General features: G+C 50.0%; 2 protein-coding genes across 2 annotated transcripts in view; one reads left to right on the top strand and one right to left on the bottom strand.

Moving 5' to 3' along the window:
* Positions 1-23255, top strand: part of DNAH1 (dynein axonemal heavy chain 1) — a 72141-nt gene that overhangs the window by 41878 nt on the left and 7008 nt on the right. Inside the window, exons 41-64 of the mRNA XM_030283147.4 lie at positions 163-267; positions 1421-1561; positions 2044-2204; positions 2886-3043; positions 3176-3349; positions 3723-3761; positions 4855-5033; positions 6841-7071; positions 8383-8579; positions 8964-9099; positions 10245-10453; positions 11253-11424; positions 11787-11978; positions 12536-12646; positions 13677-13862; positions 18647-18838; positions 19292-19459; positions 19736-19927; positions 20337-20468; positions 20684-20809; positions 21224-21343; positions 22141-22290; positions 22695-22855; positions 22973-23198. Coding sequence (XP_030139007.4) covers positions 163-267; positions 1421-1561; positions 2044-2204; positions 2886-3043; positions 3176-3349; positions 3723-3761; positions 4855-5033; positions 6841-7071; positions 8383-8579; positions 8964-9099; positions 10245-10453; positions 11253-11424; positions 11787-11978; positions 12536-12646; positions 13677-13862; positions 18647-18838; positions 19292-19459; positions 19736-19927; positions 20337-20468; positions 20684-20809; positions 21224-21343; positions 22141-22290; positions 22695-22855; positions 22973-23198 — 3858 coding nt within the window. The remainder of the gene's footprint in view (positions 1-162; positions 268-1420; positions 1562-2043; positions 2205-2885; positions 3044-3175; positions 3350-3722; positions 3762-4854; positions 5034-6840; positions 7072-8382; positions 8580-8963; positions 9100-10244; positions 10454-11252; positions 11425-11786; positions 11979-12535; positions 12647-13676; positions 13863-18646; positions 18839-19291; positions 19460-19735; positions 19928-20336; positions 20469-20683; positions 20810-21223; positions 21344-22140; positions 22291-22694; positions 22856-22972; positions 23199-23255) is intronic.
* Positions 14392-21738, bottom strand: LOC116808873 (HAUS augmin-like complex subunit 3). Its single transcript, XM_072934846.1, has 5 exons — positions 21711-21738; positions 16908-18136; positions 16318-16754; positions 15464-15683; positions 14392-15052 (listed from the first exon to the last, which is right to left on the bottom strand). The coding sequence occupies exons 2-5, from the start codon at positions 18117-18119 to the stop codon at positions 14771-14773; spliced, it is 2151 nt and encodes a 716-aa protein (XP_072790947.1). The 5' UTR covers positions 18120-18136; positions 21711-21738; the 3' UTR covers positions 14392-14770.

Here is a 23255-nt window from a genome sequence, read left to right as displayed (position 1 = left end):
CCACTCTCTCAAAGGGCCACCTGGAGCTGGAAGTTCTGGGAGACACCTGAGCCCCCTGGCCTGGGTAGCATACCATTAGTAAAGTCTTCCTTGAAGTAGAGCATATCCTCCTGTGAATTCAGCTGAGTGGCAGCCAGGTTCACCACAGCTTTATTCTCACAGGTCCGGTTACTCTTCCCAGAAGAGGGACTGGTTTATGACTATAAACTGGATGATGCTGGGCTTAGCAGTACTGAAGAAGATCTGGATGAAGAAGTCCCTAAAGAGGTAAAATATTTAATTTTTAATTCCAAGCTGGGTAATTTAGGAGGAGGGACCAGGAAACAACATAGTCCTAGAGGATTTGGAAGAATTTTCTCATCAAGGACAAAGAAGAAAGGCCTGTAGAAAGCAAACAGGAATGTTTAAACCAAAATTAACCTTTTCATTGAATCAAGAAGGCAGTTTCTTGCCTTCAGAGCTGTGAACCAGATCTTTCAAAGCTGAGCCAAGAGCTGGTCAGTTGCGACCTGTGTGTCTCTGTCAGTGCTCAGAAAAGTGGGAGGTGGCACAGGTGTGGCTGCTGGAGGAGAGGGAGAAGCTCATATGGATAGATCTGTCTGTGTTAGAAAGCAGTGAACAACAGCAGAAGAGCTATGTGCAGCAGGGTCTGGAACAGCAGCAGGGCAGATAAATATTCCATCTTTTTCATAAGAGACAGCAGTGTAGGGCATGTCAGGGTCATCTTGACTGACAGTCACCAGACACTGGGCTAAAAGGAATTTAAAAAGGAGGGAAAATGCTTCCCCTTCCTGAAATGAAACAAAGAACCCTACAGGAGTGTCAGGTGCTTAACAGAAGTGTGATCTCTGTGGGAAGGCCACATGGGGTGGTCAGGAATGTAGGCTTCCTGCTGTATTCTCCAGCACAGCCCAGGCAGAAGCTCTGTCTCATTTGTATAGTGGCCTCTGGGAGGCTCATCTGCAGCTTCAATCTAGCACAAGAGATCCGTATCTTGTACAAGTAGAAAACCTCATGTGCCTCTGAGTGCAACAGGGGTGATGGCATGGAATGGGAGGACAGGAGCCCAGATAAGCCCCCTTTGGCCCTCTGCCATGGGTAGAATTCCTGTTCTTGCAGATATCACAAGTGCTCCATCCTGCTTTGATCCCAGTTCTCAGAAGGGAGGGCAGGTGTGTTGCTGCTGGGGCAATGATCTCTAAGTCTCAGTCTCCCTCCCAAAAATAACGAGTCAAACACTCCCAGCATTTCCATACAGAAAGGTAAGGGTGGCAAGACTGAACAGAGGGGTTGGAAGCCTGAATTTCTCATCAGAATCCAAGCTATTACATAGGAAGCAGTGACAGGGAAAATAGCAGAAATAGTTTTCCTTTTCTTAGAAGGAATAGATGCCCCCTCTAAGCAGATTCCAATCTTTCAGGTACACTGGGAGGTGTGGCTGGATGCCACAGCAAAGTTCACCATGGTTCCAGACACCAACTTCTGTGATGTTATTGTGCCCACGATGAACACGGTCCGAATGGCCTATCTGCTGGAGCTGTTGCTCACCAACTATAAGCCAGTACGTGCCCAGCCTTGTTTTTGAATTTTTGATTCAACCTCTTCTTCTCGCAGAATTTAACAGCTACCTAATAGTATAGGATTATGTCCCTCTTCTATGGATTTGTATTTCTGTGCTCCAAATCTGTGCTTAAGCACTAAGAGTTATCCATTTGGTCCCCAGGCACCGTGCCAGCACCCCAAAGGGATATCAACACTCAGTTGTTCAATCAAAATGCAGAAATTTCTAGGTAGCCCATCACCATCCCTCTTTACCTATTTCGTACAGTTCCACTTTGTACTTCTCTGGTTGGATTCCATCCACACCAAGAGATTTTGGTATTGGGTAACTGACCTTATTGAAGAAGCAAGTCCAAGAGTCCTCTCCCAACCTTCAAATGCCTAAAAGAGCAGTAATCTGCATTTCCTTCAGCCAGTGTCAGAGTTCTGGGAAACACAGGCTGCTTGCCTATGATTGTGCTGCATTGCTGATTGTGCTTCTAGGTTCTTTGCATTGGTCCCACTGGCACAGGGAAGACTCTCACAATTGCTGACAAGCTCTTGAAGAACTTGCCTAATAAATACATCACCCACTTCCTGATGTTTTCAGCACGCACCTCTTCTAACCAAACCCAGGATCTCATCGACAGCAAACTGGATAAGAGGCAAGATTCCTTTGTGTGTGTGCAAAGGCAGTATCCCTGAGCTCAGTGTTTCTATCAGCTTGGCTATTTCGTTTCAGACCAAGACCTGATGGGGCCCTGAGCATGTATAGCTGTGGATAACATGTAGGACACACAGAACATCTGAGCTGGGATTGTGAGAGCCAATAATAGCTTGTTATAATGACAAGAAAGTGAGAAGGATTAGTGATGGTCGGTAAAAGTTGCTCCAATTCTAGTTTTTCCAGAAATACTACATTTCACAGCACAGGTGTTTGCAAACCCTGGTGTGGGATCTTTACAGAAAGCGATGAAGGGAGAAAATGTGGCTGCCCACCCGCAATCCCACTCCCCACAGTAAACAGCTTCCATTTCACCTCCCTGGTCAGTGACTGGTTTGAAGGTTCCAACAGGGTCATGGGCTCAAGCTTTGCTTTTAATTGCACCCATTTACTCCTTGGCATTGTGGATAGGTAGACAAAATTTCACTTGGAGAGAAGCCAGTGCCTCAAGCATTGCTCCAGATATTTTCCATGCAAAGGTCCTTACAAAGGAGTGTATCAAGTGTAAAAAAACAGCTGAAACTGTTGACTCAGGAAGCATCCAGAGGAAAAAAAAAAACACTAATTTGAATCAAGTTAGAAGTACATTTCCTGTGTCCTGACACGGGTTCTGTCCTTGCAGGCGGAAGGGAGTGTTTGGGCCTCCAGTTGGTCGGTATTTCATATTTTTTATTGATGACTTGAACATGCCCATGCTGGAGCAGTATGGAGCTCAGCCTCCCATCGAGCTGCTGCGGCAGTGGATGGACCACCAGGGCTGGTACGACCGGAAGCAGATCGGTATGACCCAGATCCTTGGCCAGAGCTCTTGGCAAGAGTTGGCCTGTTAGATATGTGTACCTGCCATGGAGATTTATGGTGAGGGTTTTTAGCTACAACTCAGCACTCATTCCTGATTTTGCACTCTCAAAGGTACTTTTAAGAAGCTGGTAGATATTAATTTTGTCTGTGCCATGGGACCTCCTGGAGGGGGAAGGAATCCTGTCACTCCACGCCTCACTCGCCATTTCAACTACCTCTCCTTCACCGAGATGGATGAGAGCAGCAAGAGGAAGATCTTCTCCACCATCCTTGGCAGCTGGATGGGTAAGTCCTGTAGAAAACTGCCACATTCTCCTTATGTTCAAAGTCACTTTGATGACAGTGGAGTTTGGAAGGGGAGCAATTAATATTGATGATCTCATCAAAGTGTTGAAAGCTGGAACTTGCAGTAGTCACTGGAAGATGCTTTAGGGAAAGTGTTTTATGAGGCTTAGCAAACAGAGAGCTCATACCCTATTTAGTTTCAGGGCCAAACTCTGCTGGTGCAAATCAGCAAACTTCAGCTTTGGTTTTCACAGTTGCAATATGTTATCCTTTAGCCTGGGCCTTTCAAAGAGGATTTTGTTTGCAATGGGTGATGCAGATGTTCTTAACCCCAGCAGGTAAAGCTGGAACTAATCTTTTTGTCTTTTTCTAGATGGATACCTAGGAGAAAAAAGTTACAGAAATCCAGTGCGTAAGTAAGAGCAGAAAGATGAGAGAGACTGTGAACAGAACAAGCTGGTGAGCACAGCATGGCACAGCTTACCTGTGCTTTCAGCAGACAGACACTTGTCCAGACAACAGCCTTCTGTGGAAGCAGAGCCTTCTGTTACTCTCCATCTGCTGCAGCCTGTGGACAGCTGAGCAGGGTGGATCTGGGCATGGTGCTACAGCCACCATGAAAAATGGGTTCATTTGGAGTGAAATGAGTCCTCTTATGCTTGACAGGGTGGGAATTGAGGATCATCTTTGCAAATATGCCCTCATCTGCAAATCTGCCAGTAGAAAGGAGTGAGAATAGTCAGCTATGGGAGAAGCAAAGCAGAGCTCTCTGAGTGCTTGCAATATTCACAAGCACCACTACCTGACTGTGATCTCAGGGGCACACTGAAACATCTAGCTGTGATTTAGAAAGAAATTAAAGGATTTTTGAAAAAATGCAAAAAAGTGCAAAATGCTGGGGTGTCACAGGGTTCTACTTCTCCAGGAGTTTTTGTAATAAACTTCATTGGGAGAAAAAAATAATTATGCTGTAAAACTGGCAGCTGTGTTTAAATTTTGCCAGACTATTGCATAAGAAATTATTCCTCAGTGGCTTTGCATTTGCTGAGCATAATGAATTGCAGGGGGTTTAGCTAAGAGGGCACTCACACCTTCTAGCTTAAAAGTAGCTGAGATTTCACTGCAGGAGTGCAAGGAAGGAGAAGGAAAACCTGTCTGGAATATTTCAGGTAGGCATCAATTACCTGTCTGGCAGTACCTCCTCTGTTCTTGGGGGGCATGAAGTCTTCACATCACAGCATTCTTCCACCTCTAAATCTGGTTCACATTAGTTCATAAACCCATTGGCAGCTGTCCACTGCAGTGAGCAGGTGCTGTCCTCTGCAGTGAGCAGGTGCTTGGACAGGTCCCTCACTGTCTCTCAGAAAAAAGCAGAAAAAAGTGTGTTCCTGCCCAAGTGCTAGCCAGCACCTCTGCCACTCAGTTCCACCTTCCTGCGCTGCAAGGACCTTCTCAGCCCAGAGTTACCATCTTGACATCCTCTCCAACTACTTCTGTCTCTGCAGCGGGAGCAGATGCAGTGAAGGACTTGAACGAGCCCTTAGTCAATGCCACGATCTCCGTGTATATGACCATCACATCCCAGCTGCTGCCCACGCCAGCGAAGTCACATTACACCTTCAACCTGAGAGACCTCTCAAAGGTGTTCCAGGGCATGCTCATGGCTGAGCCTGGCAAAGTCGAGGTGAGTCTTCCCATCAGCACAGCCCTGCCACCCAGGGCAAGACCAGAAATCACAGAATCATAGAATCACTAGGTTGGAAGAGACCTTCAAGATCATCAAGTCCAACCCATGCCCCAACACCTCAACTGAACCATGGCACCAAGTGCCACATCCAGTCTTCTTTTAAACACATCCAGGGATGGTGACTCCACCACCTCCCAGGCAGACCATTCCAGAACTTTATCACCCTTACCGTAAAAAACTTTTTCCTAATATCCAACCTGTATTTTCCTTGGCACAGCTTAAGACTGTGTCCTCTTGTTCTGTCAGTTGCTGCCTGGAGAAAGAGACCAACCCCACCTGACTGCAGCCACCTTTCAGGAATTTGTAGAGTGATAAGGTCACCTCTGAGTCTCCTTTTCTCCAGGCTGAACACCCCCAGCTCCTTCAGTCATTCCTCACAGGGTTTGTGTTCCAAACCCCTCACCAGCCTTGTTGCCCTCCTCTGGACACGCTCAAGCATCTCAACGTCCTTCCCAAACTGAGGGGCCAGAACGGGACACAGCACTCGAGATGTGCCCTCACCAGTGCCAAGTACAGGGGAAGAATGACCTCCCTGCTCCTGCTGGCCACACTATTCCTGATACAGGCCAGGTGCCATTGGCTTTCTTGGCTGCCATGTTCAGTCATGCTGCTGGCTCATGTTCAGTCAGCTGCTGACCAGTGCCCCCAGGTCCCTTTCTGCCGGGGCACTGTCCAGCCACACTGTCCCCAGCCCGTAACGCTGCAGCAGTTATTATGGCCAAAATTTAGGACTCGGCACTTGGACTTATTAAACTTCATCCTATTAGACTCTGCCCATCTATCCAACCATTCCATGTCTCTCTGCAGAGCCCTCCTACCCTCCAGCAAATAGACACACACTCCCAGCTTAGTGTTGTCTGCAAATTTACTAATTTACTCAATACCCTCATCCATGTCATCAATAAAAATATTAAATAGAACTGGCCCTGGCACAGACCCCTGAGGGACACCACGAGTGACTGAAATGTTCTAGTTGAGGCCTCATTCACAGGCCTGCAAACTCAAACAGGCCTGCAAACAGGCTTCAATTTCCCATTGAAGATGCATTGTGATATTGCTCAAGAGATGTGGTGGCCTCCCCTTTGGCTATTGCCTGGTACTAGTAGCAGGCAGATGCCCTCTTCATCACAGTCCTTCATTGGCATGGAAGCAGGTGAGTGGCCACAGGGAGTCAGTAGGACACAGCCCGCCCATTCAGGGCTGGATGGAGACATGGGGGATCAGACAGGGACCAAGTAGGGGCAGAGGTGTTGTCCTATTACTTGCTTCTGCCCCTTCAGCTCTCCTGAGAACCTTGCTGTGGCTCCAGTCTGGCTAGTAGAGACTGAATTATTACAGGAATTACTTAGGACCCAAAATACTGTAGGTTCTGTGCTATCAGCAAATAAAAGGATCTTTCAAAAAACACACAAGAAAACTGTACAAACTAAATCAAACTGGTGAAAGATAAGAACAAAGAACACAAAATTTAAGTCTCTCAAAAAAGCTCGACATATGGACAAATAGAGGGGGATAAAGTGATGCTGTAATGAGCTCTCTGCAAAGCAGCTGTTTTGACAAGAGTTGTTTCTGAGAGGAGAAGGGAAAGCAGCTTCCTCCGCCCAGTTCTCTCTCCGCTCCAGTTGCCTTGTAACTGGAGTGGAGCTGGCCACATGCTGGGTAGGAACCAGCTTTGCTGACAGCAATGCTCCTAACACTTCCCTGCTTCTCTCACGGGGGCTGTTTTGCTGGGGTTTCCTACCAGAACAAAGAGCACCTGCTGAGATTGTGGTACCACGAGAGCTGCCGAGTCTTCCGTGATCGCTTGGTCAGTGACGAGGACCGGACCTGGTTTGACAACCTAATGATGAAGAAGATGGAGGAGTTTGGCACCACTTTTGAGGAGGTCATTCCCACACAGCCAGTTCTGTTTGGAGACTTCATGGAGCCAGGTGCCAATGTCAAAGTATACCAAGCAATCGACAGCCAGGATAAGGTAAGGACCCTGGGAATCACATTCACATCTTCCCAGTCTTCTACAAACAAAGGAAGACAGTAATAGTAACAATAGTGGTGCTTTAATTAGAGGGGTCTGAAACTACAAGCCATCCCAGGGCTCTCCTGTGAAATCCTACCACATATATGAATAGTGGCTGTATTTGTTGTGATGGGCAGTTGAGGTGGAACAAGCTGTCTCTGCATTGCAATCCTGGAGGCAGCCTGCTATGCCAAATCTCCCAAATGAGTCACACTTGGGACTGAAAAGTGAAATTTGCTGGAAAGAAATGGCACATTACCCCCAAACAATACTACTTTTTGCCATTAAAGACTTCACAATTGACCTTTACAAGTAATTAATGTTACTGCCAGACTCCCTGTTGGAGAAGATACTGGGAGTACTTGGATAGTGGTAATTAAGCAAAGGCAATGAGTGGTGCGTTTTGCACTCATTATCAGAAAAAGATGATTATTCTGTTGTGTCTCCTCTTGTGATAGCTGTGTGACAAGGGCTGGTAATTAACTGAGTATTCCAACCCCTTTTGCAGAGTAGGTAGGCCCGTCCCCCACCGAGGTGAGCACAGCTGAGGCAGCCAGACATAGAGGCAGCTGCACAGTCCCCACTGATGCACACAGGACTTTGGCATCTGGGCAGGGATCTCAGCATTGTGTGAATTCCAGCTGGTATTAGTTTCCCAGCTTCACAGTGAGATTGCTGAGAGGGTAGGATCCAATCCCAGATGTCTTCATGCTTCATCTCCTTCTCTGGCCTGAGGGTGCTGTTGAAGAGAGCCCTGGGAAGGGCAAGAGAAACTGCTCCTGCAGCTATTCCATGTGATGGCTGGCCTGGGAGAGGAGTGTGCTCCTTTACTCATCTACAGCCAGTGTTGCTTTCTTCCCCAGCACCTGTGCTTTCCAGCCAGAATCCTAACCACAGGATTCAGCAGCAGACAGTGGTCAGCTATAGAGCAAGGAAACTAACCCAGAGGGAGGCCCTGGAGCAGTATGGATCAGGCAGCTATAAGCTCTTTTATTTTGCAAACAGCACAGCTGGGAACGGCAGAGTGTAGTCATTTGCCTGAGTTAGTTTAAGGTCACCATTGAGCAGCTGCTGCCACCACCACTAACTAAATTCAGCTCATCCAATGGCAGTTCCTTAGGAGCCCAGAGGAGAGCTGCTCCCAGACTCTGTTAAGCACCAGGCTCTGCCCTTCCCTACTCCTGTCTGTGCCAGCAGACAGAAACCCCACACACACACACACACAACTGCTTTTATCTAGTAGCCACAACTGAGTGTTTCTGCCCACAGCTGAAGCTGGTGATTGAGGACTACCTGGAGGAGTACAATCAAAGCAACACCCCAGAGCTGAAGCTTGTGCTGTTCATGGATGCGATCCAGCACATCTGCCGAATCAGCCGGATCCTGCGGCAGGCTCCGGGGAATGCTCTTCTGCTGGGTGTTGGGGGAAGTGGGAGACAGTCTCTCACCAGACTGGCATCTCACATGTAAGTAATGCACTCCCACCTGTGCATGTGAAGGGGAGCAGCTCCATTGGGCCTGCCTTCAGAGAATCTCTTTTTCTGCCCTTCCCACTGCCAGTTACATGTTTTTCTGGCTGCTGACTCCTCTAATGAGTCAAGAGCTAGGACTCAGTTAACATGCACAGCTGCACTGGGTTTCTGGCTAGCTCAGGTATCTCTGCTTTGTGTAAAACCTGCTCCTGGGTTGGTGGCTGTCCTTGGTGCACAAGGACAAGCATGTGCTCGGGACTCACTGTAAGAGAAGAACTTGCTTGAGTCCTTTCACTCTGAGTCTACAAGTCATACTGGGAATTGACAGAAGAGAATGTTTTAATTTGATGTAACTCCACAGGCTTCTTTTTCCTTCAGGGCAGAAAATGAATGTTTCCAGATTGAACTGTCCAAAAATTATGGCATGACAGAATGGCGAGATGATGTGAGGAAGGTCATGATGAAGGCAGGCCTTCAAAGTCTACCCAAGACCTTCCTATTTGTAGACACACAGGTACAGGACTATTAGCATGGTGGATTCCATCTCAAAAGGAGTCAGAAACACATCTCTAAGCTCAATAAATTCCCCTACAGAGTATTAAGGAACTTGACAAAACCAGACACAACTTGTATTTCTTCAGTAGCCCATATCTTATAAAATAGCCCCAGGGAAACTAGAGGTGGTGCATTTATTGCTAGAGGGTCTGTAGAGCTGTGTGTGAGTGGGTGGATTCTTCTCTTGCTCAAGGAAGCTTCTTTCAGCTCCACCCAAAGGTTTGGTGGGTACACAGATTTTAGCTGTCTGAAACTAAGCACTATTGGGCACTGTTATTAGAAGTCCTAAGTAAAATGATTCTTTTCCTTTTCAAAAAGAGAGTCAATTTAGGACCTTACGCCTGCTGGTCCCTACAGGATAATGCTGGCTGTAAACTGTAACTTGCTAATGAGTAGGCCAATTTCCACTTCTGGAATCACAGTTATGTTCCCCATAGGCTTTTTTACTGCCTTCATTATCATAGGAACCATTCCCTTGTGGCAGAGCCCTAAGCAGTGAGATGAGCATCAGTCAAATGCTACTTGTTCTTGCAGCCTTTTTCCTGCAGTGAGAAGCATATGTGGGAGCACAGGGGCCCAAGAGGGTGAATTTAGTCAAGGAGATGGATGCTGTGTATTTCTGATGTAGCAAAGGTGGAGAGGTGAATGTAGCACTGGAGGGAGATCGTCCCACAGCCTGTGACACATCCCTATAATTACCCTGTCTCCCACATTGATAAGTTTTATTTTAATAATGAAGTGTTCTGTGCTGGAGGAACAAAGACCTGGAGCAACCAAGGTGTCTGGGGTCTGGCTGCAGAGGCAGGGAGCAAGAGCCTGAGCTCAATTTGTCTGTAAGGAGACAGGGAATGGGCAGAAGGATGTTTGTTCTCAAACACACCCCCTCACCCCTGAAATATGGCTGTTTAATTGGAAGTGCTGGACAAGAATCAGGATGTGCCTTTCTGGAGCCAAATCATTACAAAAACTCTTTCTCATAACTGAGGCTGAGGGCTGTATTTATGCAGAAATTATCTCCATGGCATGTGAGACATGAGTGTCTTCTGACTTAAGATAAGAAATTGCTTTTTTTTTTTTTTTTTTTTTTTTTTACCATCTACTTAGATTAAAAATGAGTCTTTCCTCGAAGATATCAACAACTTGCTCAACTCTGGTGACATTCCCAACATTTACAATCCCGAAGACCAAGACCAGATCATGACAGCTATGAAGCCTATTGTTCGAGATCTGGGGCAGCAGCCCACCAAAGCCAATTTGATGGCTGCATACACAGCACGGGTTCGCAGCAATATCCACATGGTCCTGTGCATGAGGTACACTTCAGGCCTACAGCTCCATGCTTTTAATGCTAGTTATTCCTTCTTTATCCTTTGCCTTTCATCACTGTGCAATGGGATCTTTATTTCCAAGCCCCGGCCTTTGGAGAAGGAGGGAGAATAGGAGTATGGTTTGCATAACACCTTCCCCTAGGACTAGATTTTCTTTTTTTTATTTTTTACTCTTTGTTGGTCTCAAGATGAAGTTTGAATTTTTCAAGAGTATTAATATGTGTGATTCAGATGAAACACAAGGTTACTCCTCCTGTCTACACCATTGAGCCATTTGTTACATACATATCTTGCTTTAATTTGGGGCTCAGTTGCACCATGTTTACTCATTAATCCAATGCATAGTCCATAACCAGCTTGCTCCTTTGCAGGAGGGATACCAGAAGGTACAGGGCATTCTCAGTGCAAGAACAAGTAGAAAAATCAGGGCTGTGGTTATGGTTTGGTGGTGTGATCTCTGCACACACCTGCTTGAAATAAACTTCAGAGCACATTTATTTTTTGATCCCTTAAGTTTGTCCCTAGAGAGAGACCCATAAAACATCACCCTACTACCATCTTAATACTTCCAGAATATCCCAAGCCAAGGAATGAGCTCAGACATGCACCTTTGGGCATGCAGCTCACTGCCTGAACTGTCATTCCCCTTTTCCCTCCTTCCCTGGGTGTATTCCTGTCCCTCTTGCTCCACAAAGTATCAGGGTGGTTCTGTAGAAGGAAAGATACTTTGTCCTTGTATGTAGTGCCAGCTGTAACACATCTTCTCTGCACACCTCGCCCTCAGCCCGATCGGAGAAGTGTTCCGTGCACGCTTGAGGCAGTTCCCCTCCCTTGTGAACTGCTGTACCATCGACTGGTTCAATGAGTGGCCTGCTGAAGCCCTGCAGAGCGTTGCCTCCTCCTTCCTGAGTGAACTCCCACTCCTTGGCAGCGGTAATGACGATATGGATGGGATGGTACGTGCCACACACGAGAATACTCTGCTCCCATGTGCTCGGTGTGCTGTGTCTCTGCATACACCAAGACAACAGATGCAGGGCACGCCTTCACAAGTGTCCTACCCTGCAGCAGAAATGTTCCATGGCAGGATCATTCAAATGCAGAGCTGCATAGCTTCTGTATGCCTTGAAATGGGCTGAGCCATTTGTCAGCCCTCTGTGGCACTAAAGCCCCCACACACACATGAATTGTGCTGTGACTGTATAGCTTGGTTCTTCACAAGCCCCTTTTGCTCTCTATGAGCATCACATAGATTTGCCTTTCACATGTTCTGTACTGAATGTTTATTTCCTTGGTTTCCTTTCCTTTCTCCTTGTAGATTCAAGTATGTGTAGCAATCCACCAGAGTGTGGCAAAGAAGTGCCAGTTGTTCCTAGCACAACTGGGCAGACACAATTATGTCACTCCCAAAAGCTATCTGGAGTTCCTCAGCATCTTCAGGTCCCTCATTGGAAAGAAGCAACAGGAACTGAAGACAGCCAAGAACAGGATGCAAAGTGGGCTAGACAAGGTTTGTCCCTCATACCCAGGAAAATTTTGGGGCTACCCCTTATGCAGTGAGGCCACCCTCTGAGCAGTGTATTTGCAGCTGCAGAGATGCATTGAGATGTCCTACACATGTCCTGTGTAACAGGAAAAAACTCAGGCTAAAGCAAGTGAGAACTATGCCTTCTGCCAGGGCCAGGCTGTCTGAAGGTCTGAGTAGTCTGTAACAGCTCTAAAAGAATAATGATCCCCAGTCCTTGGGGACCACAGACCTCTGTGTAGCTCAGCTCTTAGGATGCTCCTTATTAACCTTGTAATTGAAAGCCCTCTAACAGAAACATTATTCTGCTGCCTCATCGCCACAAGCTTATGAAGTAACGCCTAACATGTGCAGGCAACATTAGGACTACTATTTATAAGCACACAACAGTGTCAGATTGTTGCTTAAGCAGGAACCAGGGCAAGACCTGTGCTTTGGGCAGCCCAACGCTTGGCAGGGAGCACGCCCCAGAGTAGCACAGCCCTGTTCTAGGGCTTTCCATGGCTGCTGCCCCTGCCCTTAACTCTGCTTTGCTCCCACAGCTCCTGCGAACAGCAGAGGATGTAGCGAAGATGCAGGAGGAGCTGGAGTCCTCCCGCCCTCTCCTGGCACAGGCAGCCAAGGACACCGAGGCAACCATAGAACAGATAAAGGTACCTGCTGGGCAGCCCTGCACTAACTCTGGCTGCTCAGACTGGACTGGACACGGGCTGGAGGGGCCTGGCAGAGATTGTGCAAAATCCTGCTTGATCAGAGCTAAAAGCACCTCAGATTGGCATGGCAGATATTTGTGCAGAGCTGCACTGACAGCTAAAACTGCCTCCTGCTGGGGTCCTGCTCTGCTGCTGGTGAGCACCATTTGTTACATACCCCTGTTTGAAAGCACCAGCCAGGGTCAGTCAGCCGAGCTCCCAGGCCCTTGAAAGCACAGTCTAGCAACAGTCCTGAGGTGCCCTGAGCAGCTCTAAGCCAGACTCATTGTTGAACAGGATCATTCCTCCACATCCCATCCCAGGGAGCTGATCCAGCTGCAGCCTGCCCCCCAAACCTCAAAGGCCATTGCACAGTCACTCATGCCACTTCAGAAGAGGGAACTGTTCTGTGTTAGCTGTCACTGCCTTCTCTCCTGTGTTCCTCCCTGCCTATCTCCTACTGTGGGGTGGCCACACTGGGACAGAGAACAGGGACACTAACATAATACAGCTCTGCCTGCAGAGTGGAAAGACTCTGCAATCACCTAAATTCCCACACAGCAGATAAGGATTTGGCTATATTCCACATTTCCTTTATGCTTCCTGGTAGTGTTTTAACCCTTGGGGTATGCAGAAGTGACAGTTCTAGAAACAAAGCCCTAAGCATATCTTCACATTCCTCCATCTCCCTACAACAAATTTGCAACCCTCTGCATCCTCTACTTGTGCCAATAGGCAAATGGGCAGAGCAGCTAATCCCTGCAAGACTAACATCATTTCAGGCACAGCCAGAGCTTGTGGATGGTTTATACAGGCTGACAAAAACCTTCTCCCAGTATGGTGCAGGAAGGGCATCCCCTGCAGCAGTTAGGTCCCTGAGGTCTGCTGGAAGAAGACACACAAGCTGCCAGGACAGTTGTGATCCTTTCCTAGCAGTGCCAAGCCAAGCTCTGCCTCCAGCATGCTTCTGAGGCTGTCTCTGATGTTGCAGGTGGACACAGCTGTGGCTGAAGAGACAAGAAGTGCTGTGCAGGCTGAGGAGGCAAAGGCTAATGAGAAAGCTCAGACAGCCCAAGCCATTGCAGATGATGCTCAGAAGGACTTGGCTGAAGCCCTCCCAGCCCTGGATGCTGCTCTTGCCAGCCTGAAGAACCTCAACAGAAATGATGTTACAGAGGTAACTGTGTCAAGGGAGAAGGTGGCAGAGCTGGGTCTGGTCAAGGACAGCATCTCCCTTTGCAGCAACTGCCTTTCAATAGGCTTGCAACATCCCCAGCCTTTTCATCCATCCATCCACCCCCCTGGGCTCACTCTGGGCAGCTGCCCATGCAGCTTCTCACCAATGCAAATTGAAAGGCAGTAAATGGCCTCTGGGTGTTTCTAGCATGTCCTGGAGATGCTGTGGGGGAGGGCTCACCCCACATGCTTGTCCACAGGGGTAGGCAGCAGCTACCACCAAGCAACCCCAAGTACTGACTGTGCAACACAGGGACAGAGCTGGCAGCACCCTGAACCTGCAGGCTCTTTGAAAAGGGATCCATCACAGACAGAGAAGAAGCAGCAGGCTGAGTTAAAGGAATACTGGCTTGAAATAGGCTAGTGAGAGAAAGAAGGGTGATTCTGAGCCTGCAAGCATGACAGCCAAGGCAGCACACTCAATAAGTACAGATTTTGCCACACAGGGACAGGCTTATTGCTCTGCATTTGTGAGTAACAGACTTTTTATTCTCCCAAAAACACACAAAACCCCTTTCCTCAGAAAGTGGGGAAAGATACAGACAGTGTTGGTCCACTTGCCTCCAGCACCCATCCCTTTGTAGAACTGGCACAAGTGTCTTGTCTATCCAAGGCTCCCAATGCCACAAGATGCATCAATTTCTTACACATCATCTACACCAGCCCCCAGAAACTCTGTATTTAAGGATTAAGCTCCTAGTTTCTTTTAAATCCAGCTGCCAGGTCATGACCCAAGTAATCTGTCACTGGAGCAGAGACACCACAGTTGTCTCCCAGACCAGAATTAGGGACCCAGACCAACCAAAAGAGGACACCACTACTGTGGCAGGCAGCAAGGATGCCTTTGACCTACACCTTGGGGGTCCCTTGGAGGAGGCTGATGTCTGCATCTACACCCTCCTCCCTCGGGGGTCCCTTGGAGGAGGCTGGTGTCTGCTTCTCCAGCTCCTCCACCATCTCTCTCAGCCGCTCCTCATTGCAGTAAAAATGCACATAGAGGTTGCGCTCTGCCTGCAGGATGGGGTTCTCCAGAGACCTGCGCTTGACCTCCAAGTCACTCAGGAGGTCTGTCAGCTTTTGGTACAGGTCATCCTCCATGGTGATCAATTGCTGCATCAGCTCAGAGATCTCCTAAGGGACAGAGCCCAAACTCATGTGAACGTGGAGAAATAAGGGGATTTTCCTAATACCTGTGGAACAGCTCAGCCCTCCAGAAACAAACTGCCCACCCAGCTCTGGCCTCCAAACCCTCCCAGTCCAAGGAGCAGAGGTGGCTTACTGGGACACCTTGGCTAAGGCACCCCATTCTCAATACTGAACAGCACATTTGAGACACAGTGAGAATCACCTTTTTGTCCCATAGCCAGCCGGTGCCTCACTGAGGGTTTTGGGGGCAAGGCAAGGATCAGGCCAACCTCCCCTCCCTCTGTGGCTGAGAGGCAGCGAGGCATCCCCCCTGCACCCAGGGAGGATGGCAGAGGGCCCCCAGTGCTCACCTGCTGCCACCCAGCAAGGCCCAGGGGAGGAGGAGTGCTTCCTTACCGGCAAGGAGACCTGCAGCTGGTTGGAGCTGTTGTACAGTTGGTGATAGAGCACTTCCATGGAGGACTCCAGGGCTGACACCTGGGGCATAGGAGCTTGCAGCTGGGCTTCCAGTGCCCTCTTGTCCTGAACCAGCTGGGAGCACTTGGCTGCCAAGGCTGCATAGCTGCGGAAGGGCTGCTGCTTCTTCTGATCTTTCCCCATCAGCATGTCCCAGAGCCTGCAAGAGGGGACAGCCAGCCAGAGCTGTGAGTACAGCACCAGTACTGAGCAAGAGCAGGGCTCTGAGGCTGTTGTGCACTGTAAGACTGGGATGCAAATGGATGCGTGTCAGCAATGAGGAGACAGCCACTCCTGGTGGGTATCCCATGTCATGGAGCTCTGGGAAGAGCACCATAAAGGAGCAGGCTGGCTCAAGAGCCAGTGTGTGATTTCTTTTTGGCAGACACCAGCACCAGCTACTCCAAAACTATTGGGGAAGACTGAGAAGACCCAGTCAATGCAGGACACCTAGTCAAAGAAAGGTTTTGCTCTAAGCAGCTTGTGGTTTCTTGTGGCTCAGTACCCCTTCTCCATGGCTGAGGACTTGCCTCTAGACTCTCTACCTTAATAATCTAGACAAAACTTCTATTCTCTGTACTCATTCCATTCTCCAAGCCCATAGTTTACTTCATCAGTCCAAGCCAGCCAGAAAGAAGCAGATCTGGGGCATTTCATGCCACCATGGGGTCACAATGGCTCTGCACTGGCAGAAGAGCACTGCTAGTCTACCTGGTAGCTTGGGTCTTGGCCATTCCTGTGCCATTGTCCCCACACCTAGTTTGTTCTTCAAGCTCAGACCCCCCAGCCCTTACCGTACAGCAGTGAGGTCTTTGGGGTCTATCCATTTGTGTGGATGACCCTTCTGGGAGGGCCTGGCATCTCTGGAGTAGATCTTCTGCTTCCGCAGCCTGGTCTGGGATTCCCTCGTGACAGTTTCGATCTTCTCCAGCCAAGCAGCCTTCTGTTCCAGCTCCTTTCTCTCCCGTTCCAGCTGGAGCTCCAGCAGGTCCAGGCGGCTGTGCTGGCTCAGCAGCCACGCAGCCGCCTCCTCCTGCCTCCTGGCAGTGTTCTGGAGGCGGGCAACTTGCAGGCTGTAGTGCTTGTGCAGGATGGGCAGGCAAAAGCGGCGTGCCTCTGCCTTCAGCAGGGGCGGCAGCTGGTGCGTCAGGGTCTGCGCGATGTCCAGGCGCAGGGCGCGGAGCTGCCTCTGCAGCGCGGCAGCCTGGCCCTGGAGCTTAGCCTCGACAGCCTGCTGGGCAGGGGGACACAAACAGCCTGCTGACACTGGCTGCCTGGCTCTGCCACCCCCTCCCACCTTGTCAGCTGTGCTCCAGGGGTCAGCAGCAGGGACATGCAGACCCTGCCACATAGGATGGTGGAGGAATGGGGGCACTGGCCATACCTGATTATCCTCAGGAGCTTCCAGAGTCCTCTGGGCCCACTCCAGTGCAGCTTGGGCACCTTCCACTTGTGCTGCTGTGACTATAACCTCCCTCCGGGCACAGATATATGCTGTCTTAATTCGGCCCAGCTCCTTCCAGAAGCTCTCTTGGTCCTCCAGCAGCTCATCTTCATCAATCCCAAGACTTTTTGGCATTGATGTTTTCTTGGTGCCCCTTCTCTCTGTGACTTCCTGGCTGCCATCTCTCTTCTCACTCTCCATGCTCAACATGTCTTTCTTATTCCCTCCCTCCACTAGGAGCTCTGCCTCTGAGCCTTGGACCAATTTCCCCCAGCTTGCTCGTGCCCCCTCCCGCAGTGTCTTTGTGCATTCTTGATAAGGAGCTCCTTTTCTTTCTTCTGGTATTTCGCAGTATGAGTCCATTTGTGTCTCAGCCTCCAGCCCTTCCCTCAGACTGCTCTCTCCCTGTGCACTTGCTTCCCAAACATCTGGAGCCTGAACATTCTCTGGTAAGAGCTGCTGGATGAAGCTCTCAAATGCATCAGTGGCCTGTTGTTCTTGCTCCAGGTAAGGAGCAAGATCTATCTGGCACAGCAGTGTTGGCAGCTGGCCCATCCCCATGTCCCCAGGACACTCTGACACCTGCTTTGCAGCCTTGCTGACCTGGCTCAAGACAGTTCTGGTTTTGAAGATCTTTGCTTTTAAGTCCATATGAGCCACCCTCAACTCCTGCTTCACCAATTTCTCCTGCTCCTCCAAATACTTCTGCTCCTGCTGCAGCTTGTTCGTCCAAGCCAACAGCTTCCTGTACCTCCAGAGCTGGCAGTCACGATAGTGCCTCAGCTCCTGAAGCTCCTGCTGCAGGGCCTCTTGAGAGGGCCCCTCATCCACTATTGAGCTGGGGAGCTGTGGGACCTGGCAGGACATCTGCAGGGCCTCCTCCAAGGCATCACCCTCCAAGATGGGTTTGCCTGCAGCCAGGAGGGCCTCATAGGCCTCCACTTCAGCTGGGCTCAGCACGTTCTCCTTGCCCACCGTGCTGCAGAACCACTCGAGGAACTGCTGTGTCTCAGGGCAGTCAAAGAGCCACTCAAAATCCCTCTCACAGAGGGTGTCTGCGTGGGGGTAGATCAGCCTCAGCTTTGCCATAAAGTCTGCTGCTCTGTTGACAGTGTCCATTGGGAAGGCCTCGGAATACCTCCGGCTGAACATGGCAAGGGTGGTCAGCACTAGGAGGGAAAAAGCAGGAATCATCCTCAGGGGTCCTGACACCCACAGTCATCTCAAGGGTGCTGCAGCAGCACTCCTAGGTGCCTGCTTGAGGGGAGACTCAAGCAGTCCCTCCACAAGTGCTGAAGACCAGCTCATTGCTGCGGTGGGGTACAAAACAAATGAGAGCCCATGGAACAAGGGAGAAAGCCTGCCTGTGTCCAGTTTCCATACAGCCTTCTCCCTAGGGCCATACAGATTTATCTCCTTTGCCAAGACATATTCAGCCCATAGGGACACACCTATTAGAGTAGCAGAGCAAGCTTTTTCAGCCTATGTTTAGTTTGCTCCTTGCCCTTTCTGACAACCAGCTTTCCCTTCAAATCCCCCTGTCCTTCTTGCCTGTGTATTGCATCCTTGAAGTGTCCTGCCTCCAGTCCCAGTCTCCTCTGGCCCAGCTGAGAGAGCAATGAGCACCCCACCTCCCAGAGAATCAGGTTAACCCACTGTTTTCCATTTGGGTTTTGCAGGTACGAGCCCTGCAGCGGCCTCCCCCTGGCGTGAAGATTGTGATTGAAGCTGTCTGCATTATGCATGGAAAAAAGCCCAAAAAGGTGGCAGGAGAAAAGATAGGCACCAAGGTGGATGATTACTGGGAGCCAGGCAGGGCCCTTCTCCAGGACCCAGTGCAGTTCCTGAACAGCCTCTATGATTATGATAAGGTAAGTAGTGACAGAAAGAAGCTGTGACTGTGATCAGGTATTGCTTCACAGACATCCTTCTCACAGCAGTAATAAGTTGAGCTCCTTGTGGGCAGCACCCTTCAGCACCACCAAGGACAAGGGTGTATTTGGCCTGGAAGCCCTCATGTGAGTTGGGTGCACTTCATTGCAATGGGACCCAGACACACAAGTCGTCACATTCTGTCCCTGTGCTCTTTTGTGGGGAGGAGCTAGATAGAAGTGGTATGAGAAGGGATTTACCCAGTTCCACAGTTGTGGCTCCCAGACCTCAACATGCAGTCATCTGATTCTTTTTGCTCCAGTGTGATGCCTTGACCATCCTACCAGGTCCCGGGGTGCTGCTGCCTCTGGGGAAACTCTTAGGAAATCAGTAATGAGCATGCTAGAGATCTGGCTGAGGAGAGTCTCTTTCTCTCCCCCTGTTCTTTGCAGGACAATATTCCAGACAGTGTGATCAAGGCCATCCAGCCCTACATTGACAATGACGAGTTTCAGCCGGCTGCCATCGCCAAGGTCTCTAAAGCCTGTACCTCCATCTGCCAGTGGGTGCGTGCCATGCACAAATACCACTTTGTGGCCAAGGTCGTGGAGCCCAAGCGGGTAAGAAACTGTGTGACCCAGTTGCTTTTGGTGTTTGGGAACACAGTACTGGCAGCTCCCTTGTGCAGGAGATGCTGGGAATCCCTACATCCTGCAGGTCAGGACATAATGCCTGTGTCATCCAGGGATTGGATTGACTGAGATATTGAGATATCAGTAGCTAGCACTTACCAGCAAGCACTGTTATGGAAAAACCAACTCTTGCTCAAGATCTCTGGCTTTTGGGGGAAGAGCCTGACCACATCCCCAACACTGTTTCCTTGTGCATCTCCCCAGCAAGCCTTGCGGGAGGCAGAGGAGGACCTGCGTGCCACCCAACTGATCCTTGACGAAGCTAAGCAACGCCTGAAGGAGGTTGAAGATGGCATTGCCATGCTGCAAGCCAAGTACGAGGCCTGCAAAGCCAATAAGGAGGAGCTGGAGAGGAAGTGTGAGCAGTGTCTGGAGAGACTGGCCCGTGCCGATGTGGTGAGGGACAGAGCTAGGTTCTGCCTGCTTATGACAGGCAACTCAATTTCAGATCAAGCAGCACAGTGGTGAAAACATCCATGTGCCTGCAGCTCATGACAATCCTAGGCTGAAGCTACCTGGCCTAATCTCAGCAGCTCAACAAGACTGGCAAATTAAACTAGCCAGGCACTGGTGTTAAAAGCTGCTGTCCTATGCACAGTTTCCTCAGTTTACAATGGGTCTCCAGGACATCTGAAAGCAGCCTAGTAACCCCAGTACTGAGTGCTTAAAGTCAAACAGAATTCAGAACATGGCCACCCCAACCTCTGGTCACCAAGGTCACCTGCAGCATTACCCAGAGAGCAGCAGGTCCAGGACACAAGATTAGACCTCACAGTAGCTCTCACATGTGCAACTTATCCCACAGCTCATCAACAGCTTGGCTGATGAGAAGGTGCGCTGGCAGGACACTGTGGAGAGCCTGGATGACAAAATCAACAACAGCTCTGGGGATGTGCTGGTTGCAGCTGGCTTTGTGGCCTACCTGGGCCCTTTCACAGTAAGTGTGCAGTGGTCAGCACTCAGTTTACAGCTCTGCTGTCCTGGCCAGGGAGAAAGGACTAAGACACAAGGGTGCGAGATCCCTCCAGGATCTCTCTCCACTTGTGCAAGAGGCTGCACAGAGCCCATTTGAATGGGAGCAGGAGGGTTTAGATACTCACAACAGACTAGCTGCAACTGAAAGAAAGGCTATGATGGTGTTTCTCATGGCAGGGAGACTACCGTGCAGCACTGTCCACGGAGTGGATGGAGGAGCTGGTCAAAAACAACATTCCCCACAGTGAGGATGCAAGCCTTATCAACACCCTTGGGGACCCTGTGGAAATCCGCTCCTGGCAGGCAAGTTTCAAAAAAACCCAAACCAAACAATACTTGAGGAAGAAGGAGCCTCCAGTAAAGATTAAAACAGTCAGCTCACCATTCACCAGGATCCCCTGGACCAAAGGGCAGGCCCCCACACCAAGCAGATGGATAATGGCCGAGTATCTCCACACTGCAGAACTGGAAGCTGTCCTAAGGCTTGTCCTTCACAAACGCCAGGCCCAGAGTCAAGCTCTGGTCATAGCCTGCCCAAGCCTGACCCCAGAGCACAGCCCCATCCCAGGGCTTGGCTTGGCTGCTGGCAGAGGTACCTTCACCACCAGGTACCCTGTCCACCCACTGGAAGCACTCAGGGGCCAGGGCAGCTAGGGCTTCTCTCTGGTCACCTATGTGCCTCACCAGGTGTCCCAACAACTTTTTCTACCCTGTTAGATTGCTGGTTTACCCAACGATGCCCTGTCTGTGGAGAATGGGGTAATAACCCGATTCTCCCTGCGCTGGAATCACTACATAGACCCACAAGGACAAGCAAACAAGTGGATCAAGAATCTGGTAAGAGCTGTGGGGAGGAAAGCGAGATCTGCCAGGATAGGGGAAACAGCTTTCTGTCAGGAACTGTGCAGAGCAACCTCAGGTTTTGGGCTCTGAAGCTGCAAAACCCCATGCTGTGCCAGCCCAACCTAATCAGCACCAGACAGTCTCCACATCCACATTCATCCCAGGTGGATTTCCCTTTTCAGGGAAAGCAGCACAGGGCAGGAAGAGCCCTCATATAAGCAAGCAAGACAGCAAGAAAATCACATTCCCACTCTGATGGGTGTCCATTAAAACACTGGGAGCCTTTGCCTCACAAAACAACACCAGCATCTCCCATAATGGTTTTCAGGTTTCTAGCACAGAGGGCTCAGGGTGGCATTACCTGGCTGCTGAGTACGTTCCCAAGTGCTGAAAACACTGACCACCACCTCTTCTGCCCTTTTGAAGGATCAGGCAGGAGGCTGAGGCAGCTGCTCCTGCTTTGCTCCCTGACAGCTTTTCCCACCCACCTGTTCTCACTTTGTAGGCTCTGCTCTGAATTAGCAATGTGGGGCTCCAGAGGGGTATGGCTCTGTGAAGGAGCTTGTCCCTATTTCCCCCCCTTTTTTGCTGCCTCATTCAGCTGTCTCTAGTGCATGCTGATGTAGGATAAACTTGCCAAAATAGCTAAAGTCTAGCTGAGCAAGAAAAGATATTATTTTTGCTGCCTCAGGGAGCTAAATCAGGCCAGTGAGAGGTGTACTGTGCATGAGAGCTGGATGTGAGGGTGGCAGGACACCACAGAAACCCTGCCCTCCCCTGCTGCCTTTCAGGAGAGGGCAAACAGCCTGGAGGTGTCCAAGCTGAGTGACCGGGACTTCCTCTCCACTCTGGAAAACACCATTAGCTTTGGGAAGCCCTTCCTGCTGGAGAATGTTGGCGAGGAGCTGGATCCAGTCCTTGAGCCTGTCCTGCTGAAAGAGGTCTGGTGTCTCCCCTTGGCAAGGAGGGCAGTGGGTACCTGGCTGAGCTGTAAGGTGCCAGCTGGCCAGGGTGCCATGGGGTGGGTGCCTTCATAGGTCTCTGTGGGCAGGCAGAACTCGCATGGATGAGTGAGTCCCGTGCCTCGGCCAGGGCTCCAACACTCTGACAGCCTCCTGCATACACTGGTCTTCTGCCAGCAGGCATCTCTGCCTCGGAGGCAGGGCCATGAAATACAACTGCTGTCTTCACGTTCAGGCCTTTAGTTCTACAGGGAAGCTTGGAGCTCCTCTGTCCTGAGAGCCTTCAGACTCTCCTGACTGCAGAGCCCAGGGCAGAGTAGGATGCCTTCCCTCACAAGAGGTAGCCATCCCAGCCTTCCTGTATTTGTCCTTCTCTGGTACAGACCTTCAAACAGCAAGGCAGCACCGTGCTGAAGCTGGGGGATACAGTGATCCCCTACCATGATGACTTCAAGATGTACATCACCACCAAGCTGCCCAACCCTCACTACAGCCCTGAGGTCTCCACAAAGCTCACTCTCATCAACTTCACCCTCTCACCCAGGTACCTGCTTTTACCCCGTTAGTTGCCCATGCTGCTCAGCCTCATTCTGCAGTCCTCAGACCCTCGGGCATGTTGCCCTCTCCCCTGCCACCCTCACTTGCATGGCTTTTGTTGTAGTGGCTTGGAAGACCAACTGTTGGGAGAAGTGGTGGCTGCAGAGCGGCCTGACTTAGAAGAAGACAGAAACCAGCTAATTGTTAGCAATGCCCAGATGCGTCAGGAACTAAAGGAAATAGAAGACCAGATCCTGTATCGGCTCAGCACTTCTGAAGGAAACCCTGTAGATGACTTGGAGCTGATCAAAGTGTTGGAGGCATCCAAGCTGAAGGCAGGAGAGATCCAGGTCAGAAGTGAAAGGTGCTGTCTCCCTGCAGGTGTGCATCCCCTGCCAGCACTCTGC

This window comes from Taeniopygia guttata, chromosome 12, assembly GCF_048771995.1.
Source record: "Taeniopygia guttata chromosome 12, bTaeGut7.mat, whole genome shotgun sequence".
Classification (NCBI taxonomy): Eukaryota; Metazoa; Chordata; class Aves; order Passeriformes; family Estrildidae; genus Taeniopygia; species Taeniopygia guttata.
Note: the sequence above shows the minus strand (reverse complement) of the source record. Positions and strands in the feature narration are given on the sequence as shown.

What these genes read in the sequence shown, in the direction of transcription:
- LOC116808873 (XM_072934846.1), bottom strand. Translation starts at nt 18,119, where the DNA reads ATGTTCAGCCGGAGGTATTCCGAGGCCTTCCCAATGGACACTGTCAAC. An exon ending in AAAGACCTCACTGCTGTACG is followed by an intron (nt 15,684 to 16,317) that starts GTAAGGGCTGGG and finishes CCCCTCTTGCAG; the next exon opens with GCTCTGGGACATGCTGATGG. An exon ending in AGCTGCAGGTCTCCTTGCCG is followed by an intron (nt 15,053 to 15,463) that starts GTAAGGAAGCAC and finishes TCTGTCCCTTAG; the next exon opens with GAGATCTCTGAGCTGATGCA.